This window comes from Mytilus edulis, chromosome 11 (genome assembly GCF_963676685.1).
Source record: "Mytilus edulis chromosome 11, xbMytEdul2.2, whole genome shotgun sequence".
Taxonomy (NCBI): domain Eukaryota; kingdom Metazoa; phylum Mollusca; class Bivalvia; order Mytilida; family Mytilidae; genus Mytilus; species Mytilus edulis.
In genome coordinates, this window is record NC_092354.1 from 12,166,841 (window position 1) to 12,185,707 (window position 18,867).

Genomic DNA, 18,867 nt, shown 5'->3' on the forward strand with positions numbered 1-18,867 from the left:
CGAACTTTTCAAACTTCAATTGTATCAAAACTACAGATATAATGAATAATAGAGATAGGCCATTTTGTACATATTCCAAGGGGAAACTTGATGCAAAGCATTATTTTTTACTGTTCCATTGCATTTAATAGAAAAAGAGGACTTTGTGGCAAATAAATCAAGATTTTTATAGAAAATCCACAGCCTTTATCCTTGTACTCTCATATTTGGCAATTTGATGACTGATAGATATAGGATTATTGCATGCAGTGCTAGCATTGATTTCCTTAAAACAAGTTTATAAATGTAGTTATTGGTTAAGACAAGTATAAATATGGTCAAAATCAAGTACACCTTTTAGGGTGCGCTCGACTTTTGTGACTCAGCACGAGGTGTTTTGGAATTTACAGGTTACTTAGAACTTTTTGTAAAAAATAAACACTAGCACATCATAGAAAATCAAGTGAGTAATTTATGTTTCAAATTTTATAACAAAAATCTCTGTATTAAAGGCTGTGGATTTTCTATAAAAATCTTGATTTATTTGCCACAAAGTCCTCTTTTTCTATCAAATGCAATGAAACAGTAAAAAATAATGCTTTGCATCAAGTTTGCCCTTGGAACATGTACTAAATGGCCTATCTCTATTATTTATTATATCTTTAGTTTTGATACAATTAAGGTTTGAAAAATTCGTACAAAAATGGCTACAGAAGGGTACATAAACCTTAATGTAGTTCATCCAAGATATATTTACTATGTAAACCTTCATTCGTATTTGGTATAAAAACACATAGTTTTGATGCACATTTGGACAATGGATTACTTCTAATTACATTATGAGCATGAGGCGTTGATGGTACAGCAAACCGCACACATGTTTAATTATGCGGTCGCATGGTCGTATGATTTACAAATAACACCAATAAGGGCGTGTGTGATCTAATACTTAATTTACGTTAAATGAAACATCTCTTAAATATCGAAGAAATTAGAAGACGAAGACGAAAAACAACCAATATCAGACAGTGGGGAATATAATTTATAACGTTTACATATCCCTAGCAATACGTTTTTCTTGATAGTCTGTATGTCTGTATTTCTTTTGTAGCCGATATTTTTGAATTCTAAATGTGTGTACAATTTTTGTAATTCTTTATAGTAAGTCACTGTTCTCTATCTTTATTTTAAATTGTCTATTTTAAGATATTGTATTAAATAAAGGCAACAGTAGTATACCGCTGTTCAAAACTCATAAATCCGTGGACAAAAAACAAAATCGGGGTAACAAACTAAAACCGAGGGAAACGCATTAAATATAAGAGGAGAACAACGACATAACACTAAAATGTAACACACATAGACAAAATCCCACGAGAATAACAAATATAACATATATATATAACATCAAAACCAAATACATGAATTTGGGATAGACAAGTACCGTGACACGTCTTAACGCAATGTGAATTTAAACTCAAAAATAAGAGAAAACAAACGACACAACGTTATAATGTAATACACACAGAAACGAACTATAATATAACAATGGCCATATTCCTGACTTGGTACAGGGCATTTTTAAAGGAAAAATGGTGAATTGAACCTGGTTTTGTGGCATGCCAAACCTCGCACTTTTATGGCCATGTGAAATATAACATCAAAATGACAACACAGGACTTACGTCGTGTAGTAACGTCATCACAATACCTGCTACATAAAAAACACACCTTAAACATTAATATTCAAATATAAAACTAAACTTTCTCATTGTGTATTTGTGTACCTTGTTATTCGACAGGTTTAATACTATAATGCAGTCTTGGATTATTATGTTGTGTGTTATTTATCCAGTAAAGGTTTGTTTAGATATTATGATTTTAAACAGCATTCATTAAAATAAAAATTATTATAGAAATTAATGAATGCGGTTCTTAAATTTGATATATGCATTTTTGTGCTTCCTTGTAACATATGTTCTTTTGTTTTTAAATTAATTAAGATAATAACACAATGTTAAATTTGATCACAATTTTATGGCTTCATACCTTTAATCACTTAAAACATAAGTTGTATTTTTATGACCATTATTACTTCATCCTTTGAACGATTTTCGTCTGTGTGGATAAAAATATAAAGAATTTTGCGCTCTTTTATATTCTTACGAAAGTAGAAGAGACTAGTTTTGACATTTTTACCTATCATGTCTGTTTGATTTGTTCACGCATCGTTGTCATCATAATGGAATTTGATGCGACTGTCATACAAGTGAGAGGTTTCGCTAGCTATATGACCAGGTTCAATCCAACATTTTCTACATAACCAAATGCAAAAAAACAAGTCAGGAATATAATAGTTGTTATCCATTCGTTTGCTGTCTCTGAGTTTTTAATTTTGTCATTTGATTAAGGACTTTCCGTTTTGTATTTCCTTAGAGTACAGTATTCTTGTGGTTTTGCTTTTTTTTTTTTGCAGTCACCGATTTCAAAAGAAACAATAAAATAAAAATCGACTGCAATAGTACAGATAATTTTGAATTAATGTCCTCTGACCTTCCTGGTTATGTTGCAAAGGCTAGTGGAAACATTTATACATCAACACGTTCGTTTAGAGTTTAGATTGCAAATTAGTGTATATGTGATTATTTTAAGTTACATGCATTATTTTATACCATATTTATTTATAAAATTTACAGAGAAAACGTAATTACAATTATGGCATTGACATTTGTTTTATTAATTACGTAACATTGAAATAGAGAATGTTTATTTAGGTTGTTTATATAAGAACATTTTACTTCATTAAGTAATGTGGGGGAATCATAACTTTTTATGTGGAACTCTAGGGATTTTAAAAAGTGGGACAATGGATTATAAACTGTATATATATATGTATGTTTGGCTATATTTCACTGTACTTTTTAACAGATATTTGGGGTTTGTAATGGGTACGCTATATGAGAGTTTCGTCTACAAAACACTAGTAAGTGACGTTCGATTCAAAATGTCATAAAATAAAATAAATCTAGATGTTGAATGCGTTTAGATGAAAATGAAATGTCTATAAAATAAGCTGTATGATTGTAAATATCTTCAAAAAATATATCTGGTTACAAAAAAATGAAATGCAAACATAGTGTGGTGTCACTTAAAGGAACAAGTATACACAAAAGTGTCCTTAAAAAATCCGAGAACCTGTAGGTTTTTTTTAAATAAGCTGAAGAGAATGTTTGTTTCGATAAACAAAACTTAAATTCCTCTTTCAAGAGTTATACTTGTCTATACGAGTTTTAAGCTAGAGACATGTTCGACTTGATTTTGTCAAATGTGTATGATAATTTATTAAAACTTATAGTCGCAGAGTACCGTGACAAAGCCTGGTGTCTGTCATGCTTTCAAGAGTTGTAAAGACAATGAAGCATTGCCATCAACTTCATTTTGCACCGGATCTGGGAAAGATGAAGAATGTTTAGGCAAGTACAATAGCTCTTACTCAACCAAACCTGATATCAATGTGAAATAAATGTGATGTTGGGTAAATATCAATGAAATAGCAACTCTACAACACGTATAACCAAAACAAATCGAAAGAGCGCAACAAAACAAGTTTTCACAGAAAACACAAGAAAAATTGTATCAACCCATGAAATTAAAGGAAATGCGCAAAAAAACTAACCAAAGCAATAAGGTTTATATAACAGTTTCTTACCTCAATTTTAGTGCAATGCCTTCAACACGGAGCAAGCACTGCAAATTCACGATTGAAACACATTGTTTACATGATATCTAAAGTTAAACAGAATCAATCAGGTGTTAAAAATACCGAAACAAGTGTACCAAACTATCCTTAAAATTGATATACAAATTAATGTTAAGTTGTTGGCCTCAACTTATGAAAATTAATGTTCACATTTAAATGCTTGTTCATAAATACATGTGAGTCCCTCATCAAATTAACATTTTAAACATTGCACTTTTATTATGATAAACCTCTACAATTCTCTATTTACACTATAAAATCATCGTCTATACATAACCTCTTTCACAGGAAGTGAGAAATGTTGTCCTTCCGAATGTGGACGCTGGATTTGCAGAGAACCGATTCAGGTAAGTGGTTGTAAACGTTTATTTACATATTCCTAATTTCAGTTTTTGTAATCAACTCATTTGATTTTGTCATTTAAACATCTTCGATTTGCGCTAGAAAACCTACACACTCAAATGAAACTTTATATCAGATAGAACAGTTAAAAACAATGACTTACGCTTTTTACAAATGATATTCCCTATTCATTGTGTTTGCTAAGTTTTGAATGTCAGTAAAATCAAAAAAGATACTGCATTTGATGTGTAAATGTGTAATTGCTGTTGCTGTTGATTTTGATCTTTTCGTATTTATTTAGTTTTGTTTATGCGCCATTTAAAGGCTTTGAAACATGTGTCATGCGAACGAAAAGCTTTTTAATCACAATGAGTATTTGTATAATTTACTCAACGTTATTAGAGACATAGATTTAATGTGAGGGTACCCACATTGTACCTACTTTGGCAGTTTTGTCACCTTCGTTTATTCATGATCCAGACAAGAGTTTCTATTCTTTGTTTACTTTGTAGATGTATCATTATTCGTTATATGGTTCCACGAATTTAATTTTTAATTCAAATAAAATCATACAAAATCGGTTGGAAACGATCTGTTTATCTGTAATGCGGATTCCCTAAATTGATTCCATGCTTACATTCACAAACTTAAAAATCGACACAGAAAACTAAAGACTAAGCACCACGAACCCTACCAAAAACTGGGGATAATCTCAGGTGCTCCGGAAGGGTAAAAGACTGACCAATGTGCGGCATATTTTCAACATGTGTATGCCTTGAATAGTTTAAACTTAATATACTAAAATTCTATACTACCATTACCTCCATATTTGGACCTTCTCAGAAATAAAATTTAGGCGCTACCATGTTTTTCTATACTGGTTGAATTCCCAAGTGATGTCTCTATGAGATGAAATACAAACATCATAAATGTTAAACAGTACGTTCACCAATAAACATATCTATAAATATTATATATCTCCCCAATAGAGGCGTGGTTTGAGCTGTATTTACAAAGTATAAAATAAAGAGAGATCAAATAGCTAATAAAACAAATGTGATATAAACGTTTCAGGAACCAAGATCAGCTTGTCGTAAGCCACCCTCCTCAAACTGTTCTCACCACACCTCAGTGTGTAATTCTGATATGCAATGTGCTTATGGTAAGTAGCTAGTGTACTTTTACATGCAACACGTCAGAATAAAACATGTTTTGTTTGATTGGAGAAACTAGTCTGTTGTTACAGTAGTACTGTTATTCTCTATTCATTTCATGCTGTCTTACAATCGAGTGTCATATTAGTCTCTTCTACTTTCACAAGAATATAGAAGAGCGCAAAGTTCTTGATATTTTTATCCACACAGACGAAAATCGTTCAAAGGATGAAGTAATAATGGTCATAAAAATACAACTTATGTTTTAAGTGATTAAAGGTATGAAGCCATAAAATTGTGATCAAAATGCATAATAAAAAAACAATACCGAAGGGGGGAAAACATGAATAAAAATCTTCATATCACTTCACACTAAACACTTAGTTACCGATTATTTGTGTTAGGGGAAAATTTAGGGGAGCACGATAATTTGTCTTCTAATATCTTTTAAATATTCACAAAATACACAATACTTTGTCCTTTCCGTTTCTACAATTTCAGAAACTATTTTTACAGAGATTTTAAATGAAGCAATTTGTTTATGATAATAATCTCCACCTTTCCAAAAATTTAATTAAAAATTCCTGTTATCAAAAGTTGTTACTTCCTTAAAATTTCCAAGCTGAGAAACGACAATAAGTTATGACCTAACATGTCGTTGACTTCAAATTATTCATGTGTTTAAAACATTATTTACTTTCTTTTAGGTTTAATATGTTGTGATATTGCTTGCAGAGCAGACTGTAGTCTTCCAGTAAGTATTATCCTCTTATCTTCCAAACACATCACTTTTCCCTATATTTTAAATTGGACCATTGATACTTAATTATTTTCATAATTCGTGTTTTGTGAATAGTGTCCTTATTTAAGTTGTTCAAGTTATTGTATATCCTTATTTGATTTGCAATTTTGTTGCATGACGTTTAATTTAAGTTACGTTCGAATTTTATAATATACAAGTGGAACATACATGTAAATAACATAACACTCAGATATAATAGAATCCATGATTAACCAAAGAGGAAGTGACGATGAACTGAATTGAGGAAAGAGAAAAGAAATCTTAACTGGACTTTTTAAAGAACTTATCTAAGCAAAATACATGTACATCATTTTTGAGAATTCCAAGGATACACATCTTTCTATACGTTAATTGCGCTTAATTGATAAGGTATAGTAGTATAATATTTTATCAGTTTGAGTGATGCTGATTATTAGTTTAACATATGGGATTCGGTTTAACATATGGGATTTAGTTTTACATATGGGAGTTAGTTTTACATATTGGATTTAGTTTTACATATTGGATTTAGTTTTACATATGGGATTTAGTTTTACATATGGGAGTTAGTTTTACATATTGGATTTAGTTTTACATATTGGATTTAGTTTTACATATGGAAATTAGTTTTACATATGGGATTTAGTTTTACATATTGGATTTAGTTTTACATATTGGATTTAGCTTTACATATTGGATTTAGTTTTACATATAGGATTTAGTTTTACATATTGGATTTAGTTCTACATATGGGATTTAGTTTTACATATTGGATTTAGTTTTACATATTGGATTTAGTTTTACATATGGGATTTAGATTTACATGTGGGATCTAGTTTTACATATTGGATTTAGTTTTACATATTGGATTTATTTTACATATGGGATTTAGTTTTACATATTGGATTTAGTTTTACATATGGGAATTAGTTTTACATATTGGATTTAGTTTTACATATGGGATTTAGTTTTACATATTGGATTTAGTTTTACATATGGGATTTAGTTTTAGTTTTACATATCGGAATTAGTTTTACATATTGGATTAAGTTTTACATATGGGATTTAGTTTTACATATGGGATTTAGTTTTACATATGGGATTTAGTTTTACATATGAAATTTAGTTTTACATATGGGAATTAGTTTTACATATTGGATTTAGTTTTACATATGTGATTTAGTTTTACATATGGGATTTAGTTTTACATATGGGATTTAGTTTTACATATTGGATTTAGTTTTACATATTGGAATTAGTTTTACATATTGGATTTAGTTTTACATATGGGATTTAGTTTTACATATTGGATTTAGTTTTACATATTGGAATTAGTTTTACATATTGGATTTAGTTTTACATATGGGATTTAGTTTTACATATTGGATTTAGTTTTACATATTGGATTTAGTTTTACATATTGGATTTAGTTTTACATATGGGAATTAGTTTTACACATTGGATTTAGTTTTACATATGGGATTTAGTTTTACATATGGGATTTAGTTTTACATATTGGATTTAGTTTTACATATGGGAATTAGTTTTACATATTGGATTTAGTTTTACATATGGTATTTATTTTTACATATGGGATTTAGTTTTACATATGGGATTTAGTTTTAGTTTTACATATCGGAATTAGTTTTACATATTGGATTAAGTTTTACATATGGGATTTAGTTTTACATATGGGATTTAGTTTTACATATGGGATTTAGTTTTACATATGAAATTTAGTTTTACATATGGGAATTAGTTTTACATATTGGATTTAGTTTTACATATGTGATTTAGTTTTACATATGGGATTTAGTTTTACATATGGGATTTAGTTTTACATATTGGATTTAGTTTTACATATTGGAATTAGTTTTACATATTGGATTTAGTTTTACATATGGGATTTAGTTTTACATATTGGATTTAGTTTTACATATTGGAATTAGTTTTACATATTGGATTTAGTTTTACATATGGGATTTAGTTTTACATATGGGATTTAGTTTTACATATGGGATTTAGTTTTACATATTGGATTTAGTTTTACATATGGGAATTAGTTTTACACATTGGATTTAGTTTTACATATGGGATTTAGTTTTACATATGGGATTTAGTTTTACATATTGGATTTAGTTTTACATATGGGAATTAGTTTTACATATTGGATTTAGTTTTACATATGGTATTTATTTTTACATATGGGATTTATTTTTACATATTGGATTTAGTTTTATCATAAACATAAACCTTACACACAACGTTAATATGTGTTGTATAGGTTTCTTGTCTGAAAGTTACCGACTTATTTTTCATTTTGTCGTTTTTAAATCATACCATTGTATATCCTATTATATATTTTTGTTTTCTCAATTTTTCAGACATACCTAGACAGAATGGCCTCCAGATGGTCTGGAAGAGGGTAGTGTTTGATACGAATTATTGTCTGGTTCTATTCTAAATAATAAATTTGAACAAATAAACAAGCTGTTTGCTTTCAAATATATTTTTGTTCAAAACATAAACAAAAGAGTAAAAAGCAAATTCACAAAAATACTGAACTACGATAAAATTCAAACCGGAGAGTCGCCAATCAAATGACAAAATCAATGTCAAAAGCTCAAACACATTAAACGAACAGATAACAGCTGTCATATTCCTTACTCGGTAAAAAAAAGTATTTCATAGAAACGCAATTTGTTCTATAAATTCAAAATGAAAGTGAGCGTCAATGAATTAGCAGCACAACAATTTCATGCCATCTTTTCTCTCCATACATCATTCACATTGGTGAACTTTAGTTTTTGTACAGAATATCCGTACCATTATTTTCAGCATCAAAAGGCAACAACCAATCAATCAATCGAGAGGTTTAAACAATATAAGGTGTCAGTTAAAGCGCTTAATCTCCTGAAGTGTAATGCACATTTTAAACCGGAAGCACGATGAAAACCCTATTAAAAATGAAATTATGCATGTTATGTCAATATTGCATTGAAGGATTTTAAGCGTAATACTATGCTAAATAAAGGCAAAAGTAGTATACTTCTGACCGAAATTCGCTATTCGGTTGAGAGAAAAAACAAATCCGGGTTACAAAATTTAACCGAGGGAACCACACTAAATACAAGAGGAAAACAACGAAACAACAGAAACACTGGAGTGCAACATAGAACAAACGAAAATGCAACACACACAGAGACGAACTGCTGTGGTTTCGTCTATTTTCGTGGTTACCAATTTTCGTGGATAAAGGCAAACTTTTATGTTCGTGGATGTTTAATTTGTGGTTTTGACATGGTATGCATACAAGTCTTTATAAAATTGGTCATTCGGTGAACATTTAATTTCGGTTTATCCACTAAATCCAGGAAAATGAGTCTCAAACGAATAATGGTGAATCCATAGTATAAGATGACAACTGACATTATCTTGACTAGGATCAGGACATATTAAGACAAAAGCAGTTTAATTCAATGTTATACATACATGTAGTACACAAGTAAAGTGATAATTGACGCAATCATAAATCAAGGTCCGGATAGTGATGTCATCATTTACTAGTTACTCTGGTGTATCTATTAATTAGCCTGGTATCTTTGATAATTATTCTTTTTATCTAATGTTCTCTATCCTTTAATTTTTTGTCCAGTCATACTGTTTATTTTTTAACCCATACGAATCCCTATTAACTATATAAGTATACGTGTCCCTACTTTTTATTATAACATTATTATTGATGATGGTGAACGTGTTACTCTACATGTAAATTTTAAGACGTATAAAATATTTATATGTCATTGATTTTAATGCATTAAAAGCTTATAGTACAAAATATTGTAAACATGGGTTTACTTAGTGACATTTCTTACAGTAGAGTTAACTTTGTACTAATAATTACACACTGTAACCTTTTTCTTGCGTTTGATTTATTTCTCAGATGAAATATTGTTATTCATGTTTATCAAAACAATATAAATTAATTAATTATAAATTTATAATTATAGAACACATAACAACAAGAATAAGTGCCTGTGTTACTATCATAGTATAATGTTAATACTCTTTTTGTTTATTACTGAATTGTTTATAAAATTTTATCAGCCTTTATACCGCACAATTCACATCACATGCATTAAGTAGATTATTTGGAATACAGCATGTATTTTGTTGTAAATGAAATACCAAGGAATGATAATTTCATGTTAAAACATGTTTATTTTCCTGCTACATCTTTCAAACATTAGTGTAACAGTACAATATCGAGTGATGAAGTATTGCTTTGTTATCTTTTTACGCCTCGTTCTCAAACCAGCCACCTGAAATGTGATTTGATTTAATATATATTTATTATAAAGCACGTTATTATTTCTTGAAGATCTCAACAGCTAGATTTCTACTTGGATCCCGTTACCCCCTACATCGACCGCCCATATAGATCATTCAACTATGTTTCCTTATGACAGACGACGCGTGTCATACATATTAGATTGGTACTTTGGTTTTTGCTAAAGCAATACAATGATACATCTCAAACAATGGTGCAACTCAAACAGCCCATGTTGTATATCGTTGACCCTCGGAATAATAAAGGGTATTCCCGGAATAGGTGTAAGTTTCATGTAAGTGTAGCTTTTTATGATAAATATTTTGTTGTTGACTTTTGCTTATCTTTTTCCGTTTCTCTGATTGGTCAAAGTGTTTTTGTTTGTTTTCAAATTTATTTAATGAATGGCTATTATTTATTTTGAATTTATTGACCCATAAAATTAATTTTTGACTTTTCACATTGAATAATCCGCGAATAAATTATTGCAATTCATTATAAATAAATTTCTATCAAAAATAAAGCTCAAAGAAATTTTTTTATTCTTTATATTAACAATAACAACGTACACACATGTTGGCGTATGAATACACAACGTCAGAGTGGGCGTGTCGCCACAAAAATTGACAACATTGAAAATAAAACTAGTGCTTTTAACCAATCAGAAGACAGTAAATACACCAAATTTATTTATTCTGTGATTGTCCATTTTATATCTTTTACCACTTTTGCAACGATTTCGACGAAATTCAAGTTTCATAACAATCCACGAAGGTTCATAAAATGATCATGTAAAAAAAATAATCCCGTTCTGTATTTTTAAAATGTTAATGTTATTCTATCATCACTGCATTGGATACATAAACTACATAAATGTCGTTACAAACAACGGTATATTGCTAGGTCTTCCAAGTGAAGCACAAAACATTTTTCCGCAACAGCTCGAAACTACAATCCCGCCCCATTTTCCGAATGTGACTACCAAATAGACCTATTTTAGACTTGTTTTAGATTGTATTAACATAAGAAACACGACGGATACCACAAGTGGATAAGGATTTGCTTGCTCTTCCGGAGCACCTGCTTAACCACCCACTACCACAGCTGTTGGAGAGGTTCGTGTTGCTCCATCTTTAGCTTTCTATGTTGGGATTTGTGTACTTTTGTTTGTCTTCGGTATCTTTCGCGTCTCATTGATTGCAAACCATTTGAGATTATACATATAGGTAGATGTGGTACGAGTGCCAATGAGACAACATCTTCATTAATTTTTAAAGTAAACCATTATGGGTCAAGATACGGTCTTCAACACGGAGTCTAATTGGCTCACATTGAAAACCAAGCTATAAAGGGCTCCAAAAAATACTAGTGTAAAACCATTCAAATACGAAAACCAACGGTCTAATCTATATTAATAAAAAAAAACACTAAGAAACGAGAAACACTTATGAAACACATCAACAAACAACAACTACTGAACATCAGATTCCTGACTTATGACAGGTGAAAAAATTATTTAAACTTTTTAATGATACAAAACTTTCACCCTTATCTGAAACAATATTGTGATATCACAACATAGAAAGACACACTATAAAATATCAATTCAAATGGCTTAACTCAATCAAAAGATGTAGTAACACAAATGAACGTACACTGAACGAATAAATTTGACCTATGATTCAATGTAAATAAAAAGTAAAATCTACATTTATAAGTAAAATACCAAAAGTAAGAAAAAATTATACTTTCGAAACATTGATAAAGAATTTATATTTTAATCATGAAAAATGTTAACGTATTATTCCATGGAGGTTTGACACAGTCTTTGTTTACTGAAAAATGTTAACGTATTATTCCATGGAGGTTTGACACAGTCTTTGTTTACTGAAAAATGTTAACGTATTATTCCATGGAGGTTTGATACAGTCTTTGTTTACTGTAAAATGTTAACGTATTATTCCATGGAGGTTTGATACAGTCTTTGTTTACTGAAAACTTAACCTTGGACTATCGCAGGGTTTACTGAAAACTTAACCTTGGACTATCGCAGGGTTTACTGAAAACTTAACCTTGGACTATCGCAGGGTTTACTGAAAACTTAACCTTGGACTATCGCAGGGTTTACTGAAAACTTAACCTTGGACTATCGCAGGGTTTACTGAAAACTTAACCTTGGACTATCGCAGGGTTTACTGAAAACTTAACCTTGGACTATCGCAGGGTTTACTGAAAACTTAACCTTGGACTATCGCAGGGTTTACTGAAAACTTAACCTTGGACTATCACAGGGTTTACTGAAAACTTAACCTTGGACTATCGCAGGGTTTACTGAAAACTTAACCTTGGACTATCGCAGGGTTTACTGCAAAACAAATATTACGCACATTTATCAGTAAAATAGTATTTTTTTTAAGAACACAGTATCGTGTACCTTACAAAATATTCTCAAAGAAGAAATTTCAAATATTCGAATTTGCCACTGAGCGAATTGGCACTTCTTTTCAGCGTTGGATTCATTTGCATACACCTGTCGTATAAATGTTTGCACCAGTCTATTGATTAACATGTATGCATGTAGTTTTACATGAACACCTGTTAACATTATGCAACATCAACATTTATTAATGAATATTGAACACAATACTTGTTTAATCAGTTCGATAACTTGTGAATATAAATACTGAGTACCAGTCATATGTTCTCTAACCTGGTTTTATTACAATGCGGTCAGTTTTGGTAGTGGTCTTCTGTGTTATTGGTAGTGTACAAGTAAGTAACCTTGTTTTATAACAATGTGGTCAGTGTTGGTTATGGTCTTTTGTGTTATTGGTAGTGTACAAGTAAGTCATTGATTCATTGCATTTGGGTTTAATATTGTTTTTTGTAGTTTGTTTTACATGTTTTAGTAAATATTTTATTCTTACAAGTTTCATCCCTTTCCTAACCTGTTGATTTTTGTTAATCAACGTGTGATTTTCTTTATCAGTTCTCAATAAGTCAAAATTCGAATATGACGTCAAATTTATGTTTTTCTCAAAATTTCATATTGTGACGTCATTTAAAAAGGCGACCATATCTCATGACGTCATATAGAAAGAACACAAAAATGATAATCATATGTTTAAGTTAAATAAAAACTGTAATTTGTAAATATAAAAGGCAGGGCAGAATTTACAAGAAGGCTTCTGAAACATTAGATAATAGGGAGGTTGCCATTGTGCTCCAGGGATATGGTAAATAATATTTTTTCGGACTTTTACTTTTGTACTTTGTGTACACTAATGACCTTTTAAATGAATTGGAATTAGTTGGAACCGCAAATATTTCAAATATTCGTACAAGTAATCCATCATTTGCTGACGATGTAGTTTGCATTGGTACTTCGCCACAAAGACTCCAAAATATGTTGAATTGTGTGTACGATTATTCACTTAAGTGGAGATTTGAGTTTAATCCTCGGAAATCTGTTATCTTAGGCTACAGAACTGAACTAGATTTTGTATTCAATCTAGGTGATAAAAGTGTTAACATTTCAACTGAAACCAAGCATCTTGGAATATTAAGGACGGTTGACTTATCACCGAGCACAGATATTCAGGATTCATGTAGGAAGGGTCGCAATGCTTATTTTGCTATAGCCGGTACTGGATCTTGTTTGTTAAATCCGTTAACTGTATGTGGCCTCTACAACAAAATTGTTATACCTGCGGTACTTTACGGATGTGAGCTATGGAACGGGATAAAACCAAAAGACATAAGGTGTCTTGAAACTTTCCAACATTTCATTGTTAAACATATCCAAGGCTTTCCGAAACGAACACGGTCAGATATGTGTGAATCTATGACCAACCTCGAGAGACTACCTATACTAGAGAAAAACGGAAATTGATGTTCCTGCATAAACTTTGTGAAATGAAGGCCCAATCACTTACCAAACAAATTTTCATTTATAGATTTTTTCAGTATTTCGGAGATACCAGTAGGAAACAACATGGATTCATCACAGATGTGACTAACATTTTATCAAAATATTCACTTTTGAATTTTTTGAATAGCTATATGTTTACTGGCTGTTTCCCAACCAAATTACAGTGGAAAAACATTGTCAATAGTGCGATTAACCAGGATGAGAAACATCGAAAGGAAGAGCGAATGCGTAGTGACAACGATTTTACACGATTTCTAAGATTGTCTGAGAACAATGGCTATGATTTTATATGGCAATATGCAAAATATACTGGCAGACTTCGAACAGCTAAACATGTAGCTTAACTTTGGTCTACTCCCCCGACTAGCGGAAACTGTAACTTGTGTGGACACTTTGTTCAAGATACACTTTACCATCAAATTAAAATGTGCACAGAACTTCAAACACAAAGACACTTGCTATATAAAAGATTATCAGAAATGACTAGTGACAATTTCTTATACACACTGCTTTCAAAATCAGACGAGTACGTGTCCTGTTTTCTGCTTGGCAATCACGAAGCTCTATTGGACTTTTTAACACCGGAGCATTGTTTAGACGTCCTTAACGAAGGATTTTCCTATCTTAAATACTGTAGACTGTAAATACTTTTGAATTCAAAATATTTAGTGACATTAATTCTATTATCTAATTTCAAAACTTTGTAATTGTACATAATTTATATGCATTTTGTCAATCTCCTTTAGGAGGAAATAAAGTATGATGATGTATCTATTTTGCACTATTACCGAACAAACTGCAATTAATATGTTCGGATAAAAATGATGATAACTTGAAAATCAAGAAAACATGTTTTTACATGTTACTATAAGCTGTCCTTGTTTTATGAATAAAATCTTGTTATAATCAAATGAGTAAATCAAAAGCCCAAATACATAAAACAAATCGATAACAACTTTAATATTCCTGACAAATGCTGTCCACTTAGAGATTGCCTTATGACTAATGTTGACGTGTGTGTGTGTTGCCTTTATGTATTTTTTTTAATGAATTACTGACTCATAAATGTATCCACTGATCTCCTCCTATTCGGACAACTTCGATTAAAAAGAGACGAAGAAAAAATCAAAAGTTGATGGATATCTTATTTATTATTTCATTCGTATTAACTGTTGTGTATAAATCTAGCTATATATGGAATATTATATCATATATATATTGAAATCTGTATGTATGATTTTATGTGTTGTAGTCGACCATTTTGAGTGATTGTCGTTTACCAAAACAGCGTGGAGGATGTAAAGCAAGTTTTCTTAGATATTATTTCGATGTTTTTTCGAAACAATGCAAAACATTTAGGTATGGTGGTTGTGGCGGCAATGGGAATAATTTCAGGACTTTGAAAGAATGTCAAGAGAAATGTATGGCTAAACCAAGTAAGTATTATCGTTTGTCTATCACCTTTAAAATTACAGCACGTGAAATATAGGTATGCTCCCTCCAATTATGACACATCATGATAGATCCCTTAATTAAATGTTGGAAAAATGGAATACGAAATTAGTACAAATAAACGAACGTCAATTGAACATCAAACCAACGACTATGAAAACTCGTAAAACAGTAGACTTCTTTAGTTAAAAAAAAATCGTATAAAGATCAATTATTTGCTGTAAAATTTTACCATTGTTGATCAACACAAATTGAGAATGGAAATAAGGTATGCGCAAATAAACTCATCATAAACTGGATTGAAATTTGGATTTGCACCAGACGCGCGTTTCGTCTACAACAGACGCTCGAACAGAAATAAGTTGAAAATGCCAAATAAAGAACGAAGTTGAAGAGCATTGCGGACCAAAATTCCTAAACGTTTTGCCAAATACAGCTTCTGTAAAAGAGGGACGAAAGATACCAGAGGGACAGTCAAACTCATAAATCGACAATAAACTGACAACGCCATGGCTAAAAATGAAAAGGACAAACAGACAAACAATAGTACACATAACACAACATAGAAAACTAAAGAATAAACAACACGAACCCCACCAAAAAATAGGGGTGATCTCAGATGCTCCAGAAGGGTAAGCAGATCCTGCTCCACATTCTGTAATCTATTCCTGAGGAAGAAAAGCCTTACTATTCCTAAAATTGAAAATTGAACAGTTAATTTATAATTACGACCATCTCAATAAAAATTCATTGCAATACAGAAGTGTTTCACGTCTCTCATTTTTCATATATACTAGATCGTTGTTTTTATTTTTGGAGCCCCTTATATAGCTTGCTGCACGGTGTGAGCTTGGAAGGATCCGCGTTGATGCCTGCACTTTGATCTATAATTGTTGACATTTGACAAATTGTTACATGGATGAAGAGTTGTCTAATTGGAACTCAAACCATATTTTTTGTCTATTATACATCAGTTAATTTGTAACACATACATTAAAGGGATTTTTACTTTCTAGAGTTCTGTCTTCATTGTTGTGGACCTCCACCATGTTGTAATACCTGTGATCGTAAGTAGAGATGTACTCAGCTTCATAGTTTGTATATAATGTGTGCGATAAGTCAATAATAAGTTTCGTTTATGAGTACCTCGTATTCGTCAAAACCAGTTATAATAACATGGCGCTGTTTAAATAAACTCATCATAGATACCAGGATTGAAATTTTGCATTTTTGACATACACGCGTTTCGTCTATAAAAAAAATCATCAGTGACGCTCGAATAGAAAATTTGAAAAGGTCAAATAAAGAAGGAAGTAAAAGAGTTTAAAACGCATTGATGGTACCAGGGTTATTTTTGTTTAAATATTTTTATATAATATTTTTTTGTATTTCCGCACGATCGTTATAGTTATATACATTGTATACGCAATAGTGGTAGTAAAAAATTTGTCAGGTAAGGCAACATACAAAATTCAAAGACATATAGTACCTAAAAGGAAAAACAGAAACAAATAATCGCAATTTGAGGGTTTATAAAACTAGCTGGTAACTTGGGAAAGCCTATTTGGTCTGTTACGATAATTTGTTTCCTTTTACTACCAAAATGCATTTTTCAAATTATTTCGTTTGATTAAAGTATACTTTCACTACTTCCTAACAACTAGGATACACGTACTTTTACTCTGTTTCAGAAATCTCGAATCCTGGGTTTTGTCCACTTGTACCACCGGGTACTATCGGTACTTGTGTTGTAGAATGCAGTAGTGACGAGGGTTGTCCAAGTGATAAAAAATGTTGCTCAAACGGTTGTGGACGTGTCTGTACCGTTCCAATAAATCCTAGTAAATAATGAGTGTATGTATTCTATTTTTTTAATCAATATATGCAATGGGTAATCAAATGAAATCAATATGAACATGGAAAAGAAATAAAATAAAATATGGTATTAACAAAAATGCACAATTGGTAAGGATCGGTTCAAAATATACAAAAAAAATAACCAAATCCTTATTTCGTTTGGTAAACTAAACCGTTTTCTAAGTAGCACAAAAAAAATGTTTGACAGCTGCGTACAAACTTGCTGTTTAGATTTCTGTTATTTTTATTTATACTCTACTACAATATATACATTTTAGCTGCTTAAATACAATTTTATTATATAATGTTATGCAATAAACATATATTCACCCTGCTATTAGTTTTTCAAATTATTAAATATGTAAATGTAAAAGAACGGCGACAGATACCAGAAGGACAGTAAAACTCATAGATCGAAATAAAATGACAACGCCATGGCTAAAAAAATAAAAAGACAAACAGACAAATAATAGTATAAAAAGACACAACATGGAAAACTAAAGACTAAGCAACACGAACCCCACCAAAACCTGGGTGTGATCTGAGGTGCTCTAAAATGGTAAGCAGATCTTGTTCCACATGTGGCACCCGTTGCTTTTGCTCATGTTATCACAAACCCGGTTAGCAGTCTCATTCGGATGGATAAGCACATCCTGCTGCACATATGGCATATAATCTCATGTATATACTTCATGGGGAAGACACGGGAATAGTCAAACTTTTCTAGGATATTTTTGTACGCTTCGACTTATAACAATACTGAATTTGTTCTATTTGATTCGATATATTCCTCCATTTCACGCTCGCTAATGCTCATTCTGAAATATCCACAAATAAAATGCCTAACCATGTTAGCATAGAGTATGGCATGAATGAACTATTTCTTTATTCAATTTTTTTAATAAAGCATGTTTAATTTTGTAGCAACCTGTCACATCGGAAAACACCCGCTTTGCATTTTTTTTGGAGCGTGGTCCTAAATAATGTCCTAAGGATTATTACTGATGGATTGCTGTTTGCTGTCGATGAAGTATTATTTCTAAAATAAATTGATTTTGATAAAACAAATGTTGTTTCTTAATCAGTAACAGGAAAGATTGAAGGAGTCTATCAACAGCAAACTTGACATAAAAAATGCACAAAGCACAAGTGACGAGTTTATATTAAACAGGTTCTATATTAAACTATCAGCTTTCCCATGGAAAACAACTGTGCCCCTCTTCTTGTCGGCCTGATCCATTACTCTTATGAGGCTGACTTCATACAAAACAAATCTGAGAAA

The 18,867-nt window shown here is 31.1% G+C and overlaps 2 protein-coding genes across 4 annotated transcripts; both read left to right on the forward strand.

Annotated features, from left to right (window-relative positions):
* The first annotated feature begins 1,695 nt into the window (after positions 1 to 1,695).
* LOC139495146 (whey acidic protein-like) lies at positions 1,696 to 8,504 on the forward strand. Of its 2 annotated transcripts, none has more exons than XM_071283324.1 (6): positions 1,696 to 1,838; positions 3,334 to 3,455; positions 4,031 to 4,085; positions 5,155 to 5,242; positions 5,942 to 5,988; positions 8,400 to 8,504. In XM_071283324.1, the coding sequence occupies exons 1-6, from the start codon at positions 1,794 to 1,796 to the stop codon at positions 8,442 to 8,444; spliced, it is 402 nt and encodes a 133-aa protein (XP_071139425.1). In that variant the 5' UTR covers positions 1,696 to 1,793; the 3' UTR covers positions 8,445 to 8,504. The 2 variants fall into 2 exon arrangements, with proteins under 2 accessions (XP_071139425.1, XP_071139424.1); XM_071283323.1 differs by lacking the exon at positions 1,696 to 1,838 and adding an exon at positions 2,815 to 2,961.
* Positions 8,505 to 12,969: 4,465 nt separating this feature from the next.
* LOC139495147 (chelonianin-like) lies at positions 12,970 to 18,653 on the forward strand. Of its 2 annotated transcripts, none has more exons than XM_071283325.1 (5): positions 12,970 to 13,117; positions 15,529 to 15,712; positions 16,745 to 16,795; positions 17,420 to 17,582; positions 18,510 to 18,653. In XM_071283325.1, the coding sequence occupies exons 1-4, from the start codon at positions 13,070 to 13,072 to the stop codon at positions 17,575 to 17,577; spliced, it is 441 nt and encodes a 146-aa protein (XP_071139426.1). In that variant the 5' UTR covers positions 12,970 to 13,069; the 3' UTR covers positions 17,578 to 17,582; positions 18,510 to 18,653. The 2 variants fall into 2 exon arrangements, with proteins under 2 accessions (XP_071139426.1, XP_071139428.1); XM_071283327.1 differs by lacking the exon at positions 12,970 to 13,117 and adding an exon at positions 13,158 to 13,188.
* The last annotated feature ends 214 nt before the right edge of the window (positions 18,654 to 18,867 follow it).

What these genes read in the sequence shown, in the direction of transcription:
- LOC139495146 (XM_071283323.1), top strand. Translation starts at nt 2,845, where the DNA reads ATGGATTATAAACTGTATATATATATGTATGTTTGGCTATATTTCACT. An exon ending in GATGAAGAATGTTTAGGCAA is followed by an intron (nt 3,456 to 4,030) that starts GTACAATAGCTC and finishes TTTCACAGGAAG; the next exon opens with TGAGAAATGTTGTCCTTCCG. An exon ending in TTTGCAGAGAACCGATTCAG is followed by an intron (nt 4,086 to 5,154) that starts GTAAGTGGTTGT and finishes TAAACGTTTCAG; the next exon opens with GAACCAAGATCAGCTTGTCG.
- LOC139495147 (XM_071283325.1), top strand. Translation starts at nt 13,070, where the DNA reads ATGCGGTCAGTTTTGGTAGTGGTCTTCTGTGTTATTGGTAGTGTACAA. An exon ending in GTGTTATTGGTAGTGTACAA is followed by an intron (nt 13,118 to 15,528) that starts GTAAGTAACCTT and finishes TATGTGTTGTAG; the next exon opens with TCGACCATTTTGAGTGATTG. An exon ending in GAAATGTATGGCTAAACCAA is followed by an intron (nt 15,713 to 16,744) that starts GTAAGTATTATC and finishes TTTACTTTCTAG; the next exon opens with AGTTCTGTCTTCATTGTTGT.